This window comes from Nomascus leucogenys, chromosome 2 (genome assembly GCF_006542625.1).
Source record: "Nomascus leucogenys isolate Asia chromosome 2, Asia_NLE_v1, whole genome shotgun sequence".
Lineage (NCBI taxonomy): Eukaryota > Metazoa > Chordata > Mammalia > Primates > Hylobatidae > Nomascus > Nomascus leucogenys.
In genome coordinates, this window is record NC_044382.1 from 50,262,491 (window position 1) to 50,283,092 (window position 20,602).

The following is a 20,602-nucleotide window of genomic DNA, read 5'->3' on the forward strand; positions in this document are numbered from 1 at the left end:
GATCCTCCCACCTCGGCCTCCCAAAGTGCTGAGATTACAGGCGTGAGCCACTGCACCCGGCCTCAATGATTTTTTTTTAAACTCAAGGCCTCCCTAAAAATGGTTTCCCCTCAAGTGGTTCCTAGGACCCACAGTCAGTTCCCAGATTTTGTCTGGATTCTGCCCACTAGAGTGCCTCACCTTCATGTCACCCTTCATTCAACTGAAAGCCACAGCTTTCTCCCCACACCCAGGCCTTTCCTCAGTTTCCTCATGTCAGTTCTCCTCCCAGGGAAGAAACCAGGCCAACATCATTCCCGCTGCTATCAGTCAATCATTCAGCCTGACTGTTGCTTTTTCACTGTCTCCCTGCCCCTGACTTTCCATTTTCCATTCCTATGTCCAGATCTGTATCACCTCACCCCTGGACTACTGCTCCTACTCCAGAATTAACCTCCCCACTCCATCCAGCCTACAAACAGCCATCAGAGTAACCCACTAGACTGAGCCCTTCGGTCACACTCCTGCTCAAAAAACTTCAATTGACCAGCCTAAGCAACAGAGGGAGACCCCCATCTACAAAAATATTTTTTAAAAATTAGCTGGGGGTGGTGGAGTGTGCACCCTTGGTGCCAGCTACTTGGGCGGCTGAAGTGGGAGGACTGCTTGTGCCTGGGAGGTCAAGGCTGCAGTGAACTATGATTATGCTGCTACACTCCAGCCTGGGCAACAGAGTGAGATCCTGTCTCAAACAACAACAACAACACTTCAATTGACTCCCCACTACCCTTGAGTCAAAACCCTGTAGTAAGTACACAAGGCTCACAAAAATCTGGAACCTTCCTAGCTTTCTCATAATTTGTCTAAACTAGTAATTTTTATTTATTTTTGTTACCAAATATATATATATATATATTTTTTTTGACAGGGTCTCACTCTGTTAGTCCAGGCTGGAGTAGAGTAGCAGGATCATGGCTCACTGTAGCCCCACCTCCCAGGCTCAAGTGATCCTTCCACCTTAGCCTCCTGAATAGCTGGGACCACAGGAATGCACCATCACATTCAACTATTTTTTTTAAAAAAAATTTTGTAGACATGGAAGCCTCCCCGTGTTACTCAGGCTAGTCTCAAACTCCTGGGCTCAAGCAATCCTCTCACCTCAGCCTCCCAAAGTGCTAGGATTACTGGTGTGAGCCCCTGCACCCGGCCCGAAGTCATATGTATATAGTTTTGAAACATAAACAGGACTGCAGGGAATACAATGAAAAACGATTGTCTCTTGCCCCATTGCGGACTCCTGTTCCCCGAAGGCAACCACTTTCAACCCTCAATTGCTTCTACTAGTGTATGTGTACATCTGTGTCTCTGAATAACATGTCTATTTCACTGCTTTTTGTCTTTTCTTTAATACAGAGACAGGGTCTCACTATGTTGCCCAAACTGGATTTGAACTGCTGGGCTCAAGCTATCCTCCAGCCTCAGCCTCCTGAGTAGCTGAGTAGTCTCAGGTGTGCACCACCAAGCCTGGCTCATTATTTCTTGATTTTTGCCATATTTGCTATCGCTTATGGACTTTCCACTACCAAAGATGAGGGATGAGGATGTCGGTGTTGTATTCCATCCCTCAACTATCTCCTCCCCTCGTCCTCTCAATATGGAAAATAACCACTAAATTAATATTCAGAGTTTGGATTATGACGATGTAGAATACTGTAAGCACATTTCCTTACTTGTAACAACTTTTTTTCTTTTTTCTGGAGGTAAGAACTTCCTTGTTGCCTTCTGTGTGGTTTTCAAGAACCTATCACTGATGCATCCCCAGATTCTCAGACGGGACAGATGGCCTGGCAGTGGCCTTCCTCTCTCAACCACATCTCTCCCTCATCTGACGTGGACAGTTGTGTGTTTACCTCACACCTGCTCTGTGTCCTTGACCTGACTTGCCTTCCCTTCTCCTCCTCCTGGGAGATTCCACGGCCTCGGGGTTAAGTTCCCTGTGTCTGGCATCCCATTCATTCTTCTTTCTTGGCTTCCTGGTGGGATTTGGTGGGATAAATCATGGAGGAGCTTCCGAGACAGGATGTATCAAGGTAAATTTTTTGAAGTCCAGAATGTCTGAAGATGCCTTTACTTCTACTCTCACATTCAAATGTTAAAATAATTCAAAGTTGATTTCTAGACAGGAAATCATTTTCTTTTTTGTTTGTTTGAGACAGGGTCTTGCTCTGTTGCCCAGGCTGGAGTGCACTGGCATGATCATGGCTCACTGCAGCCTCGACCTCCCAGCTCAAGTGATCCTCCCACCTCAGCCTCCCAAGTAGCTAGCACTACAGGCACGCACCACCACGCTGGGCCAATTTTTTTGTTTTTCGAAGAGACAGTGTCTCACTATGTTGCCCAGGCTGGTCTTGAACTCCCGGATTCAAACGATCCTCCTGCCTTGGCCTCCCAAAGTGCTGGGATTAGACATTTGAGCCACTGTGCCCGGCAGGAAATCATTTTCCGTCAGAATTGCGAAGGTCCTGCTCTACAGCTGTTGAGAAGAAGGATGGCACTCTTGGTTCCTGACCTTTTCTAGGTAGTCTGTTTTTTCCCTCTGGAAGTTTCTGAGGTTGTCTCTTGGCACTCGGAAATTCAATCAGATGAGCCTTGGGGTGAGTCTTTTTTTATCCTCTGGGCTAGGCACGTGGTGTTCTGGCAATTTTCGTTTCTAATGATTTCCTATTGCCTGTTTCTCTGTTCTTTCCTGCTATTCTGCAAGTTCTTGCTAAAGAACTATTCTTCAGATATTGAATGTCTTGGTCACATCTTCTCATCTTATCTCCAAATTTATCACTTTCTTTTTTTTTTTTTTTTGAGACAGAGTCTTGCTCTGTCTCCTAGGCTGGAGTGCAATGGTGTGATCTCGGCTCACTGCAACCTCCACCTCCCAGGTTCAAGTGATTCTCCTGCCTCAGCCTTGTGAGTAGCTGGGATTACAGGCGTGCACCACCATGCCTGGCTAATTTTTTATATTTTTAGTAGAGACGGGGTTTTACCATGTTGGCCAGGCTGGTCTCGAACTTCTGACCTCAGGTGATCCACCTGCCTTGCCCTCCCAAAGTGCTGGGATTACAGGTGTGAGCCACTGTGCCCGGCCCAAATTTATCTTTTAACCATTCTACTGAATCTTTCATTTCTGTTGTCATATATATTAATTTCTAAAAGCTCTTGTTTTCTGCCTGGTCCATTTCATGGCCTCCTGTTCTTGTTGCACAGATGCCATTATTTTCTCCCAAATCTTTGAGGATATCAGTTATAATTTGGTTTTCCTTTCCAAAGTTGTTTTTCACCTTCCTATATTGTTTTTACCAAGTCTCTTTTTTCTGTCTGCTAATCTTTGGCTGTTTGTTCACATTTATTTTTATTTATTATTATCATTTTTTGAGACACGATCTTGCTCTGTCACCCAGGCTGGAGTGCAGTGGCACAATCATGGCTCACTGCAGCCTCAACCTTCCAGGCCCAAGTGATTCTCCCACCTCAGCCTCCCGAGTAGCTGGGAACACAGGCATGCACCACCACATTCAGCTAATATAAAAAAAAATTTTTTTTGGCCAAGCGTGGTGGCTCACGCCTGTAATCCCAGCACTTTGGGAGGCCGAGGCAGGTGGCTCACCTGATGTCAGGAGTTCGAAACCAGCCTGGCCAACATGGTGAAACCCCATCTCTACTTAAAAAAAAAAAAATTACAAAAATTAGCTGGGCACGGTGGTATGTGCCTGTAACCCCAACTACTTAGGAGGCTGAGGCAGGAGAATCGCTTGAACTTGGGAGGTGGAGGTTGCAGTGAGCCAAGATTGCACCACTGCACTCCAGCCTGGGCAACGAGAGCGAAAATTCTGTCTCTAAAAAAAAATATGTATATATATATATATATATACATATTTTTTTTTTTTGTAGAGACTGGTTCTCCATATGTTGCCCAGGCTAGTCTCGAACTCCTGGACTCGAGTGATCCTCCCGCCTTAGCTTCTGGAAGTTCTACTTCCAGATCCTCCCGCCTTGGCCTCTGGAAGTTCTATTACAGGTGTGAGCCACCGTGCCCAGCTGTGTTCATTCGCATTTAACAGTGAGCCACTAAAACACTGACTAAGTTCTGTATCCTCAGATGGGGGCTGCAGACTGTAGAGTGACCAGGAAGGGTCTCAGCTATTTCACTAGAAGGTTCCCAAATATCACAATCTATGTTTCTTTCTCTTAGACTATCACTTTCCCCAGCAAAAACAAACAAACAAAACTACCCTCCAATTTTCAGCCTGGGGAATGGAGATAGCATCCGCATTTAATCTCTTGTTTCTGAGTTCATCCTGGCCTTCAGCTATAGTTTGTGTCCCCAGACCTGGTCCTCCCACTCTCTCTGCAGCTTCTCAATGCCAGAGGGAGTCATGAGGCGTGTGTGTGTGTGTGTGTATGTGTGTGTGTGTGTGTGTGTGTGTGTGTGAATCTAACTCCCTGCACAAACTTCCAACTCATCTTCCAACTGATCTAAAACCAATGAGGTTTTTTTTTTTTTTTTTTTTTTTTTTTTTGAGACGGAGTCTCCCTCTGTCGTCCAGGCTAGAGTGCAGTGGCGCAATCTCAGCTCACTGTAACCTCCGCCGCTCGGGTTCAAACAATTCTCCTGCCTCAGCCTCCCAAGCAGCTAGGACTACAGGTGTGTGCCACCATGCCTGGCTAATTTTTTGTATTTTTAGTAGAGATGGGGTTTCACTGTGTTAGCCAGGATGGTCTCAATCTCCTGACTTCAAGATCCACCTACCTCAGCCTCCCAAAATGCTGGGATTACAGGCATGAGCCACCGAGCCCAGCCAAGGTTTTAATCTCATTCCACACCTATCCTTGGTGCCTCTAATCATTGGGCTTTCCAGAGCCCCATGGTGCTAATCAGCCGGCTTTCTGGTGGATTCCTCATCCTGCAGGTGTGGGTTTCCGTTCTCTCGGCTCTGCCATTTATCTATCAGAAACTAACCTTTGATTAACATCTCCCATACGCTGTTTCTCCTCTTCCATCCCTTTATTGTTGAAGGTTTATGCCTTTTTAATCCCTTTATTACTATTTTGGTGGGTTTTCAGGAAGAACAGAAATAAACACACGTTCAAGCCACATGTTTAATTAGAAGTGCTCTGCTATGGTGAACTTCCACTTCAAGAAGCACGATTGCACTCTTTACTTCGGTTGAATTCTTGCACAGAACAGTGACTGGAGGCCCAGTCAGCCCTTCCACCCTCTTTGGATCCAGTGGGCATCTCCCCCAAACCTGAGAGCCCCGCCGGGCACACTTGGAGCCATCTTTACTTCATACAACCCTTCCACTCCAGCATAACTGCCCCATGTATCCTTCCCCAAACACATCCTTTCCATTCCCATATGCAGGCAGCCACCTCCACTGTCCCCCCAACCTGGATCATCTTCCTGCAAGAGTTGGAGCTGCTTCCCTCTGTGAGGCCTCCTCAATCCTCCTGTTTCACAGTGATCACTCTTTGCTTGCCTCTGGTCTGAACATTGCTTAAGAGTGACTGATGAGCAAATGGATGCATTCACCCTGAGCTACTAGGTCCAATACTTACTGCTCCTGGATAAAAGGACCCATTCTCACACAAGTTTCCTGTGGGTTTCCTATACAGGGATGGCCATGATTAAGTGAACCATTGGTTCAATCTTGCTCCCCAGGGACTAGGTCTGTTGAGATCATGGCTCCATCTGTAGTTTCGAAATTGTTTTCACCATGGTTAATACTTCCCTGGAGGCAGGACTTCTGCCATTAATGAGAAATGAAAGCTTAAGCATTCATTCTGTTCTCTCTGGATCCCCTGTGATTACAGAGCAGAAATGAGAGCTAGAGGCTCAAAGTTCTTGACCTAAAACTCAGGAAGAACTAATAAGCTATGCAGGGTGTACAGGTGAGCCATCTCCCAGGAAAACATGAAAACTACCCTGGAAATAAGACAGCTTGATTAGTAGTGTCCCACCTCAGCACCTGGAGGAGAGCAAGTCCCCAGCCATCCTTAGAAGGTACCACTGAATATCTTTACTTAAATTCCATGCAAATGCTCATTGGGTCAAGGCCTACGTCCCTCCTAGACAAGAGAGGTTAAGAAGAAGCCACAGTAGGCTGGGCGCGGTGGCTCACACCTGTAATCCCAGCACTTTGGGAGCCCAAGGCAGGCAAATCACAAGGTCAGGAGTTCGAGACCAGCCTGGCCAAAACGGTGAAACCCTGTCTCTACTAAAAATAGAAAAAATTAGTTGGGCATAGTGGTGGGCGCCTGTAATCCCAGCTACTTAGGAGGCTGAGACAGGAGAATCGCTTGAACCCAGGAGGTGGAGGTTGCAGTGAGCCGGAGATCGCACCACTGCACTCCAGCCTAGGCAACACAGCGAGACTCCGTCTAAAAAAAAAAAAAAGCCACAGTACACAGAGCTCCTGCTGTTTTAAAGTGCACATGTTATAAAGTACGCAAAGTACACGTGTGTACTACATACTGTTAAAGTCAAGGTTTAATTTGTGACACAATTATAGAAAGTCAAATATTGACTGGGTATTTGATAATATAAACAAAATACTGTTAATGATATTGGAGTTTCATTTTTAATAAAAGAATATGTTTTAGAAATACATACTGAAATATGGATAAATGATGTGACGTTTGGGATTTGCTTCAAAATTACCTAGATCAGGGTGTGGGGGATAGGTTGGGGGTTACAGATCAGGAATTAGCAAATTTTTTCTACAAAGGGCTACACAAAGTAATTATTTTAGGTTTTGCAAGCCATAGAGTCTGCTGCAATTACTCAACTCTGCCAATGAAGTACAAAAGCAGCCAAAAACAATAAGTCAACAAATACGTGTGGCTGTGTTCCAATAAAACCTTATTTACAGAAACAGTCAGAGGGCCAGATTCTGCCCACAGGCCATCATAGTGTGTTGACTAGTTTGTACAGATGAAACAAAACCCGCCACGAGTTGATAATTTTTGAAGCTAAATGTTGAGTATGTGGGGGTTTGTAACACTATTCTCTCTATATCTATTTGAAATTTTCCATAATAATAAGAACGTTTTCATAATTTTCATAACAAAACGCTTAACCTGTTTTTTTTTTGTTTGTTTGTTTCTAATTTGAGAAGTCCATGTTTAACTTTGGTAACTTCATTTGACTTCAAGTCAAAGTGGAAAACAGAGTGAGCACTGATGATGACAGGTTATGAGTTTCATCCTCCAGGAGGTACGGAAAAAAGGAAAACTCAAGCATTCTACTGGAAAACTGGAGCTAAAAGCAGCCCATCCATGGAGAATTATGGGACCAGAAGATGAGGTAGGATGTGTGTGGCACACTGAACCAAACAAGGCACATGGGCTCTCCTGAGAGTCCCCACTTCCGAAAGCCTTTCCCTCCACAAACTCAGGGCAGGGGAAGTGTGCATATTTTATACAGGAGCCCTTCATGGCTACTTTACTGGGAGGTGATTCTTTCTTGGAGCAGAATACATTCCCTTTTGAAAGCTCTCGGGACCAGGAGACACATGTGGAAAGAACTTTCTGTCCCTGGCAGACAGGGAACCAAACCCCTTCTCCTTGAACTTGGACAGTCTTCCCTCTCTTGGAAGCCTCTCTCATCCTTTGGTTTTGGATAACTTGGCAACATTCTCACAAAGCCCTGCCAAATGAGAAGCACTCTGCCTTTAGGGACAGGCTGGGCATAGGGTACGGCGAAACGCATCAACACTCTATCTTGGCCTCCCATGCGCCTTTTGTTTCCCAGAGATCCTCTAATAATTCCAATATGTCCTAAGACATGGGAGCAACATTAAGGTAAGTGGATAGGAAAAGCAATCAAGTGACCCGGAATAAACGTCACTGTGCTATGCTACCTCTGCAGAAAGGGACTGTTTCAAGAAGCCATTGGGTGACCCATGGTGTCAGTTCCAGAGTCTCAGGTCTTCTCAGTTGATGACTTACCCTGGAGGAAGGGGCCGCTCCCAGGTGGTGGTCTTGGTATTGTGGTCAACATAATAGACACGTCCGTTGGGGAGCTCTCGCTGTTCCCATCTGAAAAATAAAGTCAAGGGTAGCATGAGACACACAGTGGAAAGGCATAGGCCCCTGTTAGAAAGGAAGACCTTCACCACTCACGTGGCTAATTTACAGGAAGCATCAAAGATGACACGCGAGGCCGACCCAATGGCGAAGCCAGTTCCTGCTGTGGCTGAGGGTGCCAGGCAGGAGTGCTTCTTGAAGAAACTATAATAGCTCCCCTGTATGGAATCAACAGACCAGGATCCACTATAGATCACTCTAAATTTCCCTAAATGACCCATAGGAATATATATTCCATGGATTTGTTTAAAAATTCAGCATTTCTCCACCATTTCACAAAGGTCCCTTTAGGAACATGATGAAAGCTGAGGACCCTTTCCCTTAGAAACGCACTTATGACAAAAATTTGTATTGCAATTTCTGGGTTTCACAGACCCCTCCAAAAGATCATCTATAGGCCCTCCAGCCTTTTTCGTCTACCCAACCTGTTAAAGTCACAGATTCTTTATTATTATTTTTTTTTTTAAAGACAGGGTCTCACTCTGTTGCCCAGGCTGAAGTGCAGTGACGCAATCTCAGCTCACTGCAGCCTCCACCTCCCAGGCTCAAGCAATCCTCCCACCTCAACCTCCTGAGTAGCTGGGACTACAGGCACACATTACCATGCCCAGCTATTTTTGTTTTTTAATTTTTGGTAGAGACGGGTTTCACCATGTTGCCCAGGCTGGTCTGGAACTCCTGAGCTCAAGCAATCCGCCCACCTTGGCCTCCCAAAGTGCTGGGATTACAGGCGTGAGCCACCGCATCTGGCTTAAAGTCACAGGTTCTATGACTACCCCTGCTCTCCGAGCATCATATATATTCATGCTCACATTTATTTTTGTAATATAGGATTCATTTACAGAGTATCTTAAACGAGATCTGGGTGAATACAGAAACGCAAAATATTGTTATTTTATACTGCTCTACCTATGAAGTCAAATCTGTTTGTAATAGATCTAATATAAGATCAAGGTGCTGAGGGTGGCTTATCTGCACTACTGAAAGAATGCCAAAGTTGCAGGTGATTCAGAGATAATACACAAGCCCGATCAGTACAAAATACAGCCAAGGACCACTTATCCCCACACTCCTGTTATTTGCATGCAGTCTGACAATAACTCTACTTACCCAGAATATAGTAACCTATATATAAAGGATGCAAAAATGTATTTATATAACGCTTACCACTTTCTCAAGGATATTAGTGGTGCTGTGGGCCTTTATGTTTTACACCGAATTTATTTACTTCTACTTTTGGGTACTGTCTAGGAGAAGTTGACCTTTTCTGGGAAGCTACTACAGTCAGTTCTGCTGTAATGCTTGCTTTGAAAATGCAAATTTGTTCCAATGCTATTGATATAGAAGCGGATGATGTCAGCATAACGGGAATTCTGTTTGCTTATGCATGATTTTGTCTGTGAGAAACACTAGATGAACACAGAAAACTTCCCCCAGCTAAACCTAGTTACACAAGAATACACAAAACCCACAGGCATCTAGCAGCCTCTTCGGTTTACAGTGTATTAATAGGCTACACCATCAACATCTGGAGTTACAACTCCCATCTGATTTCAGATAGCCCTCCATGCACCAGTTCACAGTAATACTCACAAGCTCCAACTTCTGACACCTGCTTCCACAAGCAAACTTCAGGTATTCTCAAGAGAAAATACCATTTTCTCTACATTTACTGTAGTGTTATCTACTTCGTAATCATTTAACATGTGTAAAACTGCTATCATTATTAGGTTCCTATTTTTTTTAATGTGTCATTGGACAAATACTTTCAGTATTACGTTCCTACTCATTTTTCCTCACAAGCCCTGTGGTTTTTATCCTTTTAACATATTTTTCTTTTTATTTTTTTAAAGACAGAGTCTTGCTCTGTTGCCCAAGATGGAGTGTGGTGGTGTGATCATAGCTCACTACAGTCTCTGATTCCTTGGTTCAAGTGATACCCCTGCCTCAGCCTCCCAAGTAGCTAGGAAAACCAGTGCGTGCCACCAGGCCCAGCTAATCTTTTTATTTTGTAGAGATGGGATCTTGCTTTGCCCAGGCTGGTCTTGAACTCTTGGGCTCAAATAATCCTCCCACTTCAGCCTCTCAAAGTGCTGGTATCACAAACCAATGTGCCTAGCCCATATGGTTTTTAACTGCATAATTTTGCATCACGTGCTGACTTCTAGGAGCACATATGTTATAGCAGAGCTAACTGTATATGAAAAAAAAAAAGTCCTAACTTCTACTTTTAAGCCTGATGTGTCTAAACTGATAGATATTACCTGTACTCAATGCCATTTCTTATTTAAACTGGGATGTCTGGTTAGTGGACTGCACTGATCAGCCCCTCAGAAGCTAGTCCAGAAACAGATACACAAGGCCGGGCGCGGTGGCTCACGCCTGTAATCCCAGCACTTTGGGAGGCCGAGGCGGGCGGATCACAAGGTCAGGACATTGAGACCATACTGGCTAACACAGTGAAACTCCATCTCTACTAAAAATATAAAAAATTAGCTGGGCATGGTGGTGGGCGCCTGTAGTCCCAGCTACTTGGGAGGCTGAGGCAGGAGAATGGCATGAACCTGGGAGGTGGAGCTTGCAGTGAGCTGAGATTGTGCCACTGCACTCCAGCCTGGGCGACGGAGAAAGACTCCGTCTCAAAAAAAAAAAAAAAAGAAAGAAACAGATACGTAAGGTTTTCAAGGGGTAAGGAAGAAGCAGAGGAGACACCATCACCCACTGAGAATCTACCATGAGCTACAGGTTAACACCATGTATGCAATCCTTGCCTCCATCCTTTAAGGTGCAATCACCATCACCACTGAGGAAACTGAGGCTCAGAGAAACTATGTAACTCTTCAATGGGATTCAAGCTCAGCTCTGGCCCCCAAGCCCGTGAGTTTCACCATGCTTTGCTGAAAGGAAGAATGGGAAGAAAAGGAAGATGAACTGAAATTTATAAGGACTCTACTACATGGCCATGTGCCAGATGCCTTCCCAATCCTGATCTCAAAGTGAGCAGCCTTCCCTAGCACTGGCATCGAGGTAGGATCAAGATGACTAAGGAGGAATTATACAGGTTGAGTAGCCCCTTCTCTAGATGCTTGGGACCAGAAGTGTTTCAGATTTTGGGTTTTTTTTTTTGTTTCAGATTTTGGAATATCTGCAGAATACATACCAGCTGAACATCCCTAATCTGAAAACCTGAAATCCTAAATTCTCCAGTGAGTATTTCCTTTAAGCATCATGTCAGAACTCAAAAAGTTCTGGATTTGGGGGCATTTCAGAACAGGAACGCTCAACCTGTAATGGGTCCACAGACATTTCTAGGCTCCATTTTAATCACAATCTTCTGCTCAGATCTGATCTCCTGGAAGAAGGTACACATTTTGCACCACTAGGAGGGCTGAACCCAAGAACAGTGAGATCTGGAGGTTCTACACAGCCCCCAAAGTGGACAACTCTTGGTTGAGGACCAGAGTGCTACTGTTTAAAGACAAACATTAGACAAAATAAATTTAACCAAGTTTATTTAAGAATGATCCAGGAACTGGGCAGCACTCAGAACCAGGAGAGGCTCAGACAGTGCTGCCAAGCAGTGTGAGCAGCAAGTCTTTAGAAGCTGAACATGGAAGCAAGGTAGAGAAATCATCTAAACAGCTACAGCTGGGCGTCTGCCTTATTTGGGCATGGTCTGATCAGCCATCTGCCTGTGACTGGCTGAAACCTAGCTATTTGTTACAAAAAACATATACTCCTAATTTGGGTTTTGGTTGGTTTACATACTAAGTTAGGTTGTAGTTTGCTACGTAAGAACTTGAAGTACGGAGATAGCTTCAGGCTAATGGCCGCTTGCTTACTTATTTAACATGACAAACACCATTAAATAGCATGTACGGATGTTTTCTCTCCTGGGCATTCTTGCTCAAGGCTATGACTGATGAGACTCCTGGGCATTTGACCCAAATGCCCTAGTTCCTCCCACTGCAAAAGGCAGATCTTCATATTTCATTTAGTATTTTACCAAAAGGGCAGGATCTGACAAATGTGGCCAGATGAAAATGCACACTAGGGCCAGGTACAGTGGTTCATGCCTGCAGTACCAGAACTTTGGGAGGCTGAGGCAGGAGGATCACTTGAAGCCAGGAGTTTGACGCCAGCTTGGGCAACATAGCAAGATCCCATCTCTATAAAAAAAATTTTACAAATAGTCATATGTGCTGGCACATACCTGTAATCGTACCTACTCAGGAGACTGAGGCAGGAGGATCACTTGAGCCTAGGAGTTGGAGGCTGCAGTGAGCCGTGATCACACCTCTGCACTCCAGCCTAGGCAATAGACCTCAACCCCCCACCCCGAAAAAAAAAAAAAGAAAATGCGCACTGGGTATAGTTAAAGATCTTCTCCCTCTGAATGCCCTTCTGATTTAAAGACAAAGGAATAACAATATTGCCAGCTCAAGAGGCTGGTGTTCCATCTGTGAGGATTTGGCAGGGCCTTCTAGCACAGAAGGCAGCCGACATACTGCAGCTTCACAGGAATTCTCCAAATACCTTCTGTCTGCTCGGTAACAGAGGAGCAAATCTGATACCCTCTTTATTCATCTGAATTTGGAAATGAAGAAAGTCCTGAGAAAGATACTTGGCTTAAGGATAAGTATTAAAAAATGAAAGCGCTGAGCGCCAATGGCAGCAAGCCTCTCTTTTATAACATCTGCTCCTAATGCAATTTAAGTAGCTGAGAACTCTCCAGCACTCCCTAAGAATTTAGCTGCATCCTTCCCTTCCTTGAAAACAGTTCTTTGGGCAGTTTTGTGGCACAAAAGCTCTAATACTAGTACGCTCATTTTTCAGTCACTATTTGGAAAACTCTAATATTTGGGTGGGCTGCCCCTTTTATAAAGACAAAATATCTGTTGTAGCAATTGGAGCGTAAAAACAAAACTTAAACACATTTTTCTTTTTTCTTTTCTTTTCTTTTCTTTTTTTTTTTTTTTGAGATGGATTCTTGCTCTGTCGCCAGGCTGGAGTGCAGTGGCGCAATCTCGGCTCACTGCAACCTCCACCTCCTGGGTTCAAGCGATTCCCGTGTCTCAGCCTCCTGAGTAGCTGGGACTACAGGTATGCGCCACCACACCTGGTTAATTTTTTTGTATTTTAGTAGAGATGGGATTTCACCATGTTGGCCAGGATGGTCTCGATCTTCTGACCTTGTGATCCACCCTCCTTGGCCTCCCAAAGTGCTGGGATTGCAGGTGTGAGCCACTGCACCCGGCCGTTTTTCTTTTATTCCAAAAATTCTTTTAACTTTCATCTTATCAGCGGTCTCCACTTTTGACATCTTTTATGTTCTTTTGAGACAAGGAGAGAAACATTGATTTTATTACACTTTGGCTAATGTTTTAATATGAAGGTAGGCTAATGCTTCAAATTCCATGAAATAAATGTCTGTAATTGACACAGTGGTATTCCCACATACTGCCAGAAATGAAATCAGTGCTGAGTCCTCTTCCCTTATATTCAACAGTTTCAGCAGGTCTTCAGAGGACACAGGCCCAGATAAGGCCCACCCTTCCATCTTTGATCACGGTTGATGCTGGAAACGAAAGTCTCTCTTTCAGGGACTATTATCGTCCCGCAAAGCTGAATGTCCTTCTATGAACCCCCTCAACTGGCTTAGCGAGAAGAATAGTTACCAGAGGAACAAGACCTTTCTTCCATCACCTTTTTTTGGATATCTACATTTTTTCCTTTTGCAATTGGACCCCTGCTCAGATTAAATGTCCCTGTGGGTCCTGCCTGATCCATGACCTGGCCTACCTCCCTTTCTCACAGAACCTCACTCCTCCCTCACCTTATGGCTATTCATAATTCACACAAATCTCTCCCCTTCATTCACGCAGCACAGTCGGTGGATTCTATCACCAACCAGACGAGCCTCCTGATTCCCGTTCCTCCTCAGTGACCACTGACCCACACAGATGGAGCCTCCGACTGTCTTGGTTTGGTCCCCCCCACGCCAAGAAAGTGACACTGGTATCAATTTTTCATCAGCACATCCCTGTCAGAGGTTACATTTCTGTCACTTATCAGCAACTCCTTCACACTGAGATTAAAAGGCTTTTCAGTCAAACTACCCATGGGTCTCAACACTGCATCTTGGTCACGTGGGTCATCTCCTGTCCCCCTCGATAGCTTCCGTTGATGCTCTCAGGAACAGTGTTCAAAGCACCAAGCTTGTTTTAAGTCCCTACCCAACACATTGCTCCTTGGCCTTCAATGACTAACATTTGGTTGGATCATGGACTATACGAGGTCTTTGTACTTCAAAGTACTTTAAAAGCAGTCTCCATCCGACTGCAATTAATCTTATGTACTTTTTCTTTTCCCTCAGTTACCTTTGCTCCGATGGATTGTAGCTGCCCTTGGTTCCGTTGTATATGAACCATGTTCCACCCCTACGTCCCAATCCACTCACAATTGCCATCTTCACAGGTAAAGGCTAAACATCTCCATCTCATTATTAGAACGACATCAACATCTCTCCCGTGTTATCGGAAAGGAAATCATCTGGTCTCCTGAACCACGTTTTCTTGTCAAAGGTTTCCCAAAGGTCTTCAGGAAATTAATGCTCAACTACCCATTGTTATAGTGTGTGTTCAACCATTCAGATCACCATATTTCTTGGTCAGATTCACCTGTTTGAACCAAATCACCATTTCACCAAGAATAGGATTAAGCTAAAAGAGATTAAAGCTAGGCAAAGAGTTCAAGTGAATATTAGATAAATTCTCTATTTATATATTTATTTGTTTAGAGACGAAGTTTCATTCTGTCAGGCTGGAGTGCAGTGGTGCAATCTCGACTCACTGTAACCTCCATCTCCCAGGTTCAAGTGATTCTCCTGCCTCAGCCTCCCGAGTAGCTGGGATTACAGGGACTCACCACCACGCCTGGCTAATAGAAATTCTTTTCAAATGGCCCTTATAAATTGATATACCAAAATGCTCAAAATTTCAGTCTTGGTAAGAGCATTATCAGCTTGTATTATTCATTAACTTGCTTACTTTTCATTGACACAGGCACTGGGTATTATTAGTAAAGCTAACTCAATCAAAACCCACTCTCTCCATTAGAAAATAAGACCGCGTGAAACCCCGTCTCTATTCAAAATACAAAAAAATTAGCCGGGTGTGGTGGCACATGCCTGTAATCCCAGCTACTCCAGAGGCTGAAGCAGGAGAATGCCATGAACTGGGGAGGCAGAGCTTGCAATGAGCCGAGATCACGCCACTGCACTCCAGACTGGGCGACAGAGCGAGACTCCATCTCAAAGAAAAGAAATTAGACCACACCTGAACACTTTCACATCCTAAAGAAAAGATGTCTTGCTGGTTACTTAGACAAAAATTAAACTTAGGAAGAATACACTGGAAGTACTCAAGTATTCTTAAAGCTGCCTCTTCAGAAGTTGAATGCCCCACAGGCAAAAGCTACATAAAATCACATTTTCTTACTCTAAGCTCTTAAAATAAATGTTTCTGAGCCAAGTCCTATTCTTCCTCCAAGCTTTGGCCACTTCCGGGAAGAACCATAAGATTTATTTCTTCTGTAGGGATGTTTTCAGGCTGTTTTATGAGTCAGAAATCTGTCTGCAGTGGAACATACCTCCTGTGCACTGTGTTTAGTGCTTCAGTAGGTCCTTTGTAAACTGGGTAGGAAATGTGTTAAACTCGGTCCTTCCCCGAAGGACCCTTCCTGAAGTAAGGAACTAGCCTTTAAATCTAAGCACACTAACCTTTTAATAACTCAACAACCAGCACTTTATGCCTCCAAACACAGGATGGCATGGGAGCAGCTACCAAAGCTCCTGAATTAAGTCTTTCTTCTTATCTTTTTTACCTTTGCCAAAGCTCCTCAATAAAGGGTGGCAACACTGGCCAGGCACGGTGACTCACGCCTGTAATTCCAGCACTTTGGGAGGCCAAGGCAGGCAGATCACCTGAGGTCAAGAGTTCGAGACCACCCTGGCCAACATGGTGAAACCCTGTCTCTACTAAAAATACAAAAAATTAGCCAGACATGGTGGCACGCACCTGTAGTCCCAGCTACTCAGGAGGCTGAGGCAGGAGAATCGCTTGAGTTCAGGAGGTGGAGGTTGCAGTGAGCTGAGATCGCATCACTGCATTCCAGCCTGGGTGACAGAGCAAGACTCCATCTCAAAGAAAAAAAAAAAAGTTGGCAACATTAAAATATATGCATCTATAAACAATTCTTTTAATTATCTTTTTTAAAAATAGAGACAGAGTCTCACCATATTACCCAGGGTGGTTCTGAACTGGGCTCAAGCAATCTTCCTGCTTTGGCCTCCTAAAAGTGCTAGGATTACAGCTGTGAGCCACTGCACCCGGCCTCTAAAAAATTCTTTTTAACATTTTTGCAGATAAAAGGTTGGCAGTATAGGGATAGTCACTATCAAGAATGATCAATGGGAGCAAAAATGGGTACACTCTTTCCAAAGGGCAATTTGGCCAAAAAACCTTTACTATGTGAATACTGTTTAATTATTTTTCTTGTGAATGGCCCTTAACTCAGCAACTTTACTTCTAGGACATATCCCAAGGAAATACTTAGGTGTCAAAAATTTAGCTGTAAGTGCATCTGTTACAGCACATTACAGCAATTACAGAAAAACTGGAAGCAACCTAAACACCCCCAAATGGAGAGTTAATCAAATAAATCATGTTATTCCTATAATGGGTATTCATTCCTTGAAAATAACATTGTAGATAAATATCGACTTGTTCAGGTATTTACAATATGTTGGGTAGAAAAGGCAAGTTTAAAGTAATATGCCTAAGACAATCAAAATTTCGTTTAGAAATTATATATTGTTTTTCATCAAATCTAAAATGCCATCGATTGTAAGATTATTAAACATAACACTAAGAAAAAAACATTGCCAATTAAATTATGCCACCCCCGTGCCTATAAATCACATCTTGATTTTTTTTTTTTTTTTTTTTTTGAGACGGAGTCTCACTCTGTCACCCAGGCTGGAGTGCAGTGGTGCGATCTTGGCTCTGCAACCTCCGCCTCCCGGGTTCAAGCAATTCCCTGCCTCAGCCTCCTGAGTAGCTGAGATTACAGGCATGCACCAACACACCTGGCTAATTTTTGTATTTTTAGTAGAGATAGGGTTTCACCATCTTGGCTAGGCTGGTCTTGAACTCTTGACCTCAGGTGATCCACCTGCCTCGGCCTCCCAAAGTGCTGGGATTATAGGCATGAGCCATCGCGCCCAGCCCACATCTTGATTTTTTAAAGAAGTTAAAATGTGAAATAACATGCATATCAGAATTAATAAAATGTGGAATGTGTATAAAATTTGTATTGTTGTTGTTGTTGTTGAGATGGGGATCTCACTATGCTGTCCAGGCTGGTCTTGAACTCCTGGGCTCAAGCAATCTGCCTGCCTAAGCCTCCCAAAGTGCTGAAGTTACAGGCATGAACCACCAAGTGTGGCCTGTAACATTTTTATGTAACTTAGAAGTAGGGAAGAATTTTAGACAAAACACAAAAGACACATGAGAAAGATTACAGATTTGGCTATTTAAGATTATTAACTCTTGTACAATAAAAGGTACCATAAACAAAGTGAAAAGACAAGCCACAAACTGGGAGCAAATATTTGCAATGCATATAATTGAGAAGCAATTTGTACCTATCATTATTAAGAATCCTGCAGATTGGCTGGGTGTGGTGGCTCATGCCTGTAATCTCAGCACTTCGGGAGGCCAAGGCAGGTGGATCACCTGAGGTCAGGAGTTCAAGACCAGCCTGACCAACATGGTGAATTCGCATCTCTACTAAATACAGAAAAATTATCTGGGAGTGGTGGCACATGCCTGTAATCCCAGCTACTCGGGAGGCTGAGGCAAGAGAATTGCTTGAACCTGGGAGGCAGAGGTTGCAGTGAGCCAAGATTGCGCCATTGCACTCCAGCATGGGCAACAAGAGTGAAACTCTGTCTCAAAAAAAAAAAAAAACAAAAACAACAAGAAAAAAGAATCCTGCGGATTAAAAATATATATAAAGACAAATAAAAAATGGACAAAAATAAATAGGAAATTTACAAAAGAAGAAACCAAAGAACCTAATAAAAACATGTAAAAAGAGGTTCAATCTCAACAGTAATCAGGGAACTTCAAACTGAATCCTCAGAGAGGTACCATTCATGCCCATTAGACTGGCCCACATGAAACGAATCTGACAACACTAAGTTTTAGCAGGAATGCTTACGCATGTTCACAGGAGTACGAATTGGTTAGGTGACTCAGGCAATTTGATAATATCTACTAAAGTTGAAAATCTTCATTTCCTACAATGCAGAAATTCCAGTTGCTGTACAAACCTTTAAGAAATAACTGGCTGGGCGTGGTGGCTCACACCTATACTCCCAGCACTTTGGGAGGCCGAGGTGGGCAGATCACCTGAGGTTGGGAGTTTGAGACCATCCTGGCTAACATGGCGAAACCCTGTCTCTACTAAAAAAACAAAAACTAGCCAAGCATGGTGGCAGATGCCTGTAATCCCAGCTACTTGGGAGGCTGAGGCAGGAGAATCACTTGAACTCGGGAGGCGGAGGTTGCAGTGAGCCGATATTGTGCCACTGCACACTCCAGCCTGGGCAACAGAGCAAGACTCCGTCTCAAAAAAAAAAAAAAGAAAAAGAAAAAACCATGTACACAAAAAGGCATGCATAGGAAAACTTTACTGCAGCCATTGTTTCATTGTGTTTTGTTTTGTTTTGTTTTGTTTTGCTTTTTTGTTTTGAGATGGAGTCTCACTGTCGCCCAGGCTAGAGTGCAGTGGCACAATCTCTGCTCACTGTAACCTCCGCCTCCCTGGTTCAAGCCATTCTTCTGCCTCAGCCTCCTGAGTAGCTGGGACTACAGGCATGCGCCACCACACCCGGCTAATTTTTGTATTTTTTGTAGTGATGGGGTTTCACCATATTGGCCAGGCTGGTCTCAAACTCCTGACCTTGTGATCCACCCACCTCGGCCTCCCAAAGTGCTGGGATTATAGGCATGAGCCACTGCGCCTGGCCTACTGCAGCCATTGTTTATAGCTGTCAAGAAACAAGTAAATGGATAAATTTTTATCTGTTCATGTAACAGAATACCGTATAGCAGTTTAAATGCGTGTCCGAAGTTCCATGTATCACTGCATACAGGGAATGAGATCAGAGAGTTCATGGAACCTTCAGCTGTACTGGTAACATCTTATACATCAAAGGGTTAAAAAGAGGTGGTTAAAAAAAAGACCTCCTCAGGTACTGGGCATAGTGACTCACACGTGTAACCCCAGCACTTTGGGAGGTTTAGAGGAGCAGATCGCTTGAGCCCAGGAGTTCAAGACCAGCCTGAGAAACACGGCAAAACCCCATCTCTACAAAAAATATAAAAATCAGCCTGGCATGGTAGGATGTGCCTGTGGTCTCAGGTACTCGAGAGGCTGAAGCTAGAGGATCACCTGAGCCTGGGAGGTCAAGGCTGCAGTGAGGTGAGACCAAGCCACTGCACTCCAGCCTGGGTGACACAGATTCTGTCTCAAAAACAAAACAAACAAACAAAAAGACAGGGGGAGACCTGTAGCAAATGCAGCACAGAGCTAAAGATGATGAGCCACAGGTATTTCTTACATTCTTCTCCATTTGTACCTGCATGCTTACAATATTTTACAATAAAAACAAATGAATTTTAAAAGCATATACTGGAAGATTATCAAATTTTCGTAGACGTGTGTTATATTTGTATCTGTATATGTGGTGCCAGGCAAATTGCTTAAGTTCTCCTCACTTGCAAGATGAGGATAAAAGTAGCTCTCTCACAGAGGGAAGACTGCATGAAATCATCCATTTAGGAAACTGGGCAGTCCCCAGCACCTTAGAAACACTTAGAATACACGGTAGCTGTAGTTAGTGTTTAAAAAAAAAAAATACACACAAGCTGCAGAAGAAATACCAGTAGTCAGATCTGGGTGGGTGTTTGTTAACTGCTGTTATTATGTACTGTTCTTCTCCCACCTCCTATTTTTTTCTAATTTTCCATCAATGGGCTTTTATAATAAGACCATAAAGAAACTTTAAAAAATTTTAAGGGCCACTGAGAATGTGATATCATTTTCCCACTCATGTAACACATCACTCCCTCTCTTTGGAAGCCAAGTTGTATGTTGGTACAGGGAACACAAAGATGGACACAATATTCCTTGCTCTTGAGGAGCTCTCAAGAAATTGCAGTAAGGATGGGCACGGTGGTTCACACCTACAACCCCAGCACTTTGGTAGGCCAAGATAGGAGGATTGCTTGAGCCTCCAGGAGTTCGAGACCAGCCTGGGTAACATAGCAAGACCTTGTCTCTACAAAAAGTACAAAAATTAGCTGGGCATGGTGGCTCATGGTAGTCCCAGCTACTTGGGAGGCTGAGGCAGGAG

General features: G+C 43.9%; 1 protein-coding gene across 3 annotated transcripts in view; it reads right to left on the minus strand.

Annotated features, from left to right (window-relative positions):
- Positions 1 to 20,602, minus strand: part of WWP2 (WW domain containing E3 ubiquitin protein ligase 2) — a 183,116-nt gene that overhangs the window by 24,687 nt on the left and 137,827 nt on the right. For all 3 annotated transcript variants that reach the window (XM_030816471.1, XM_030816469.1, NM_001280106.1), the window contains 1 exon segment: positions 7,981 to 8,070. In XM_030816471.1, coding sequence (XP_030672331.1) covers positions 7,981 to 8,070 — 90 coding nt within the window.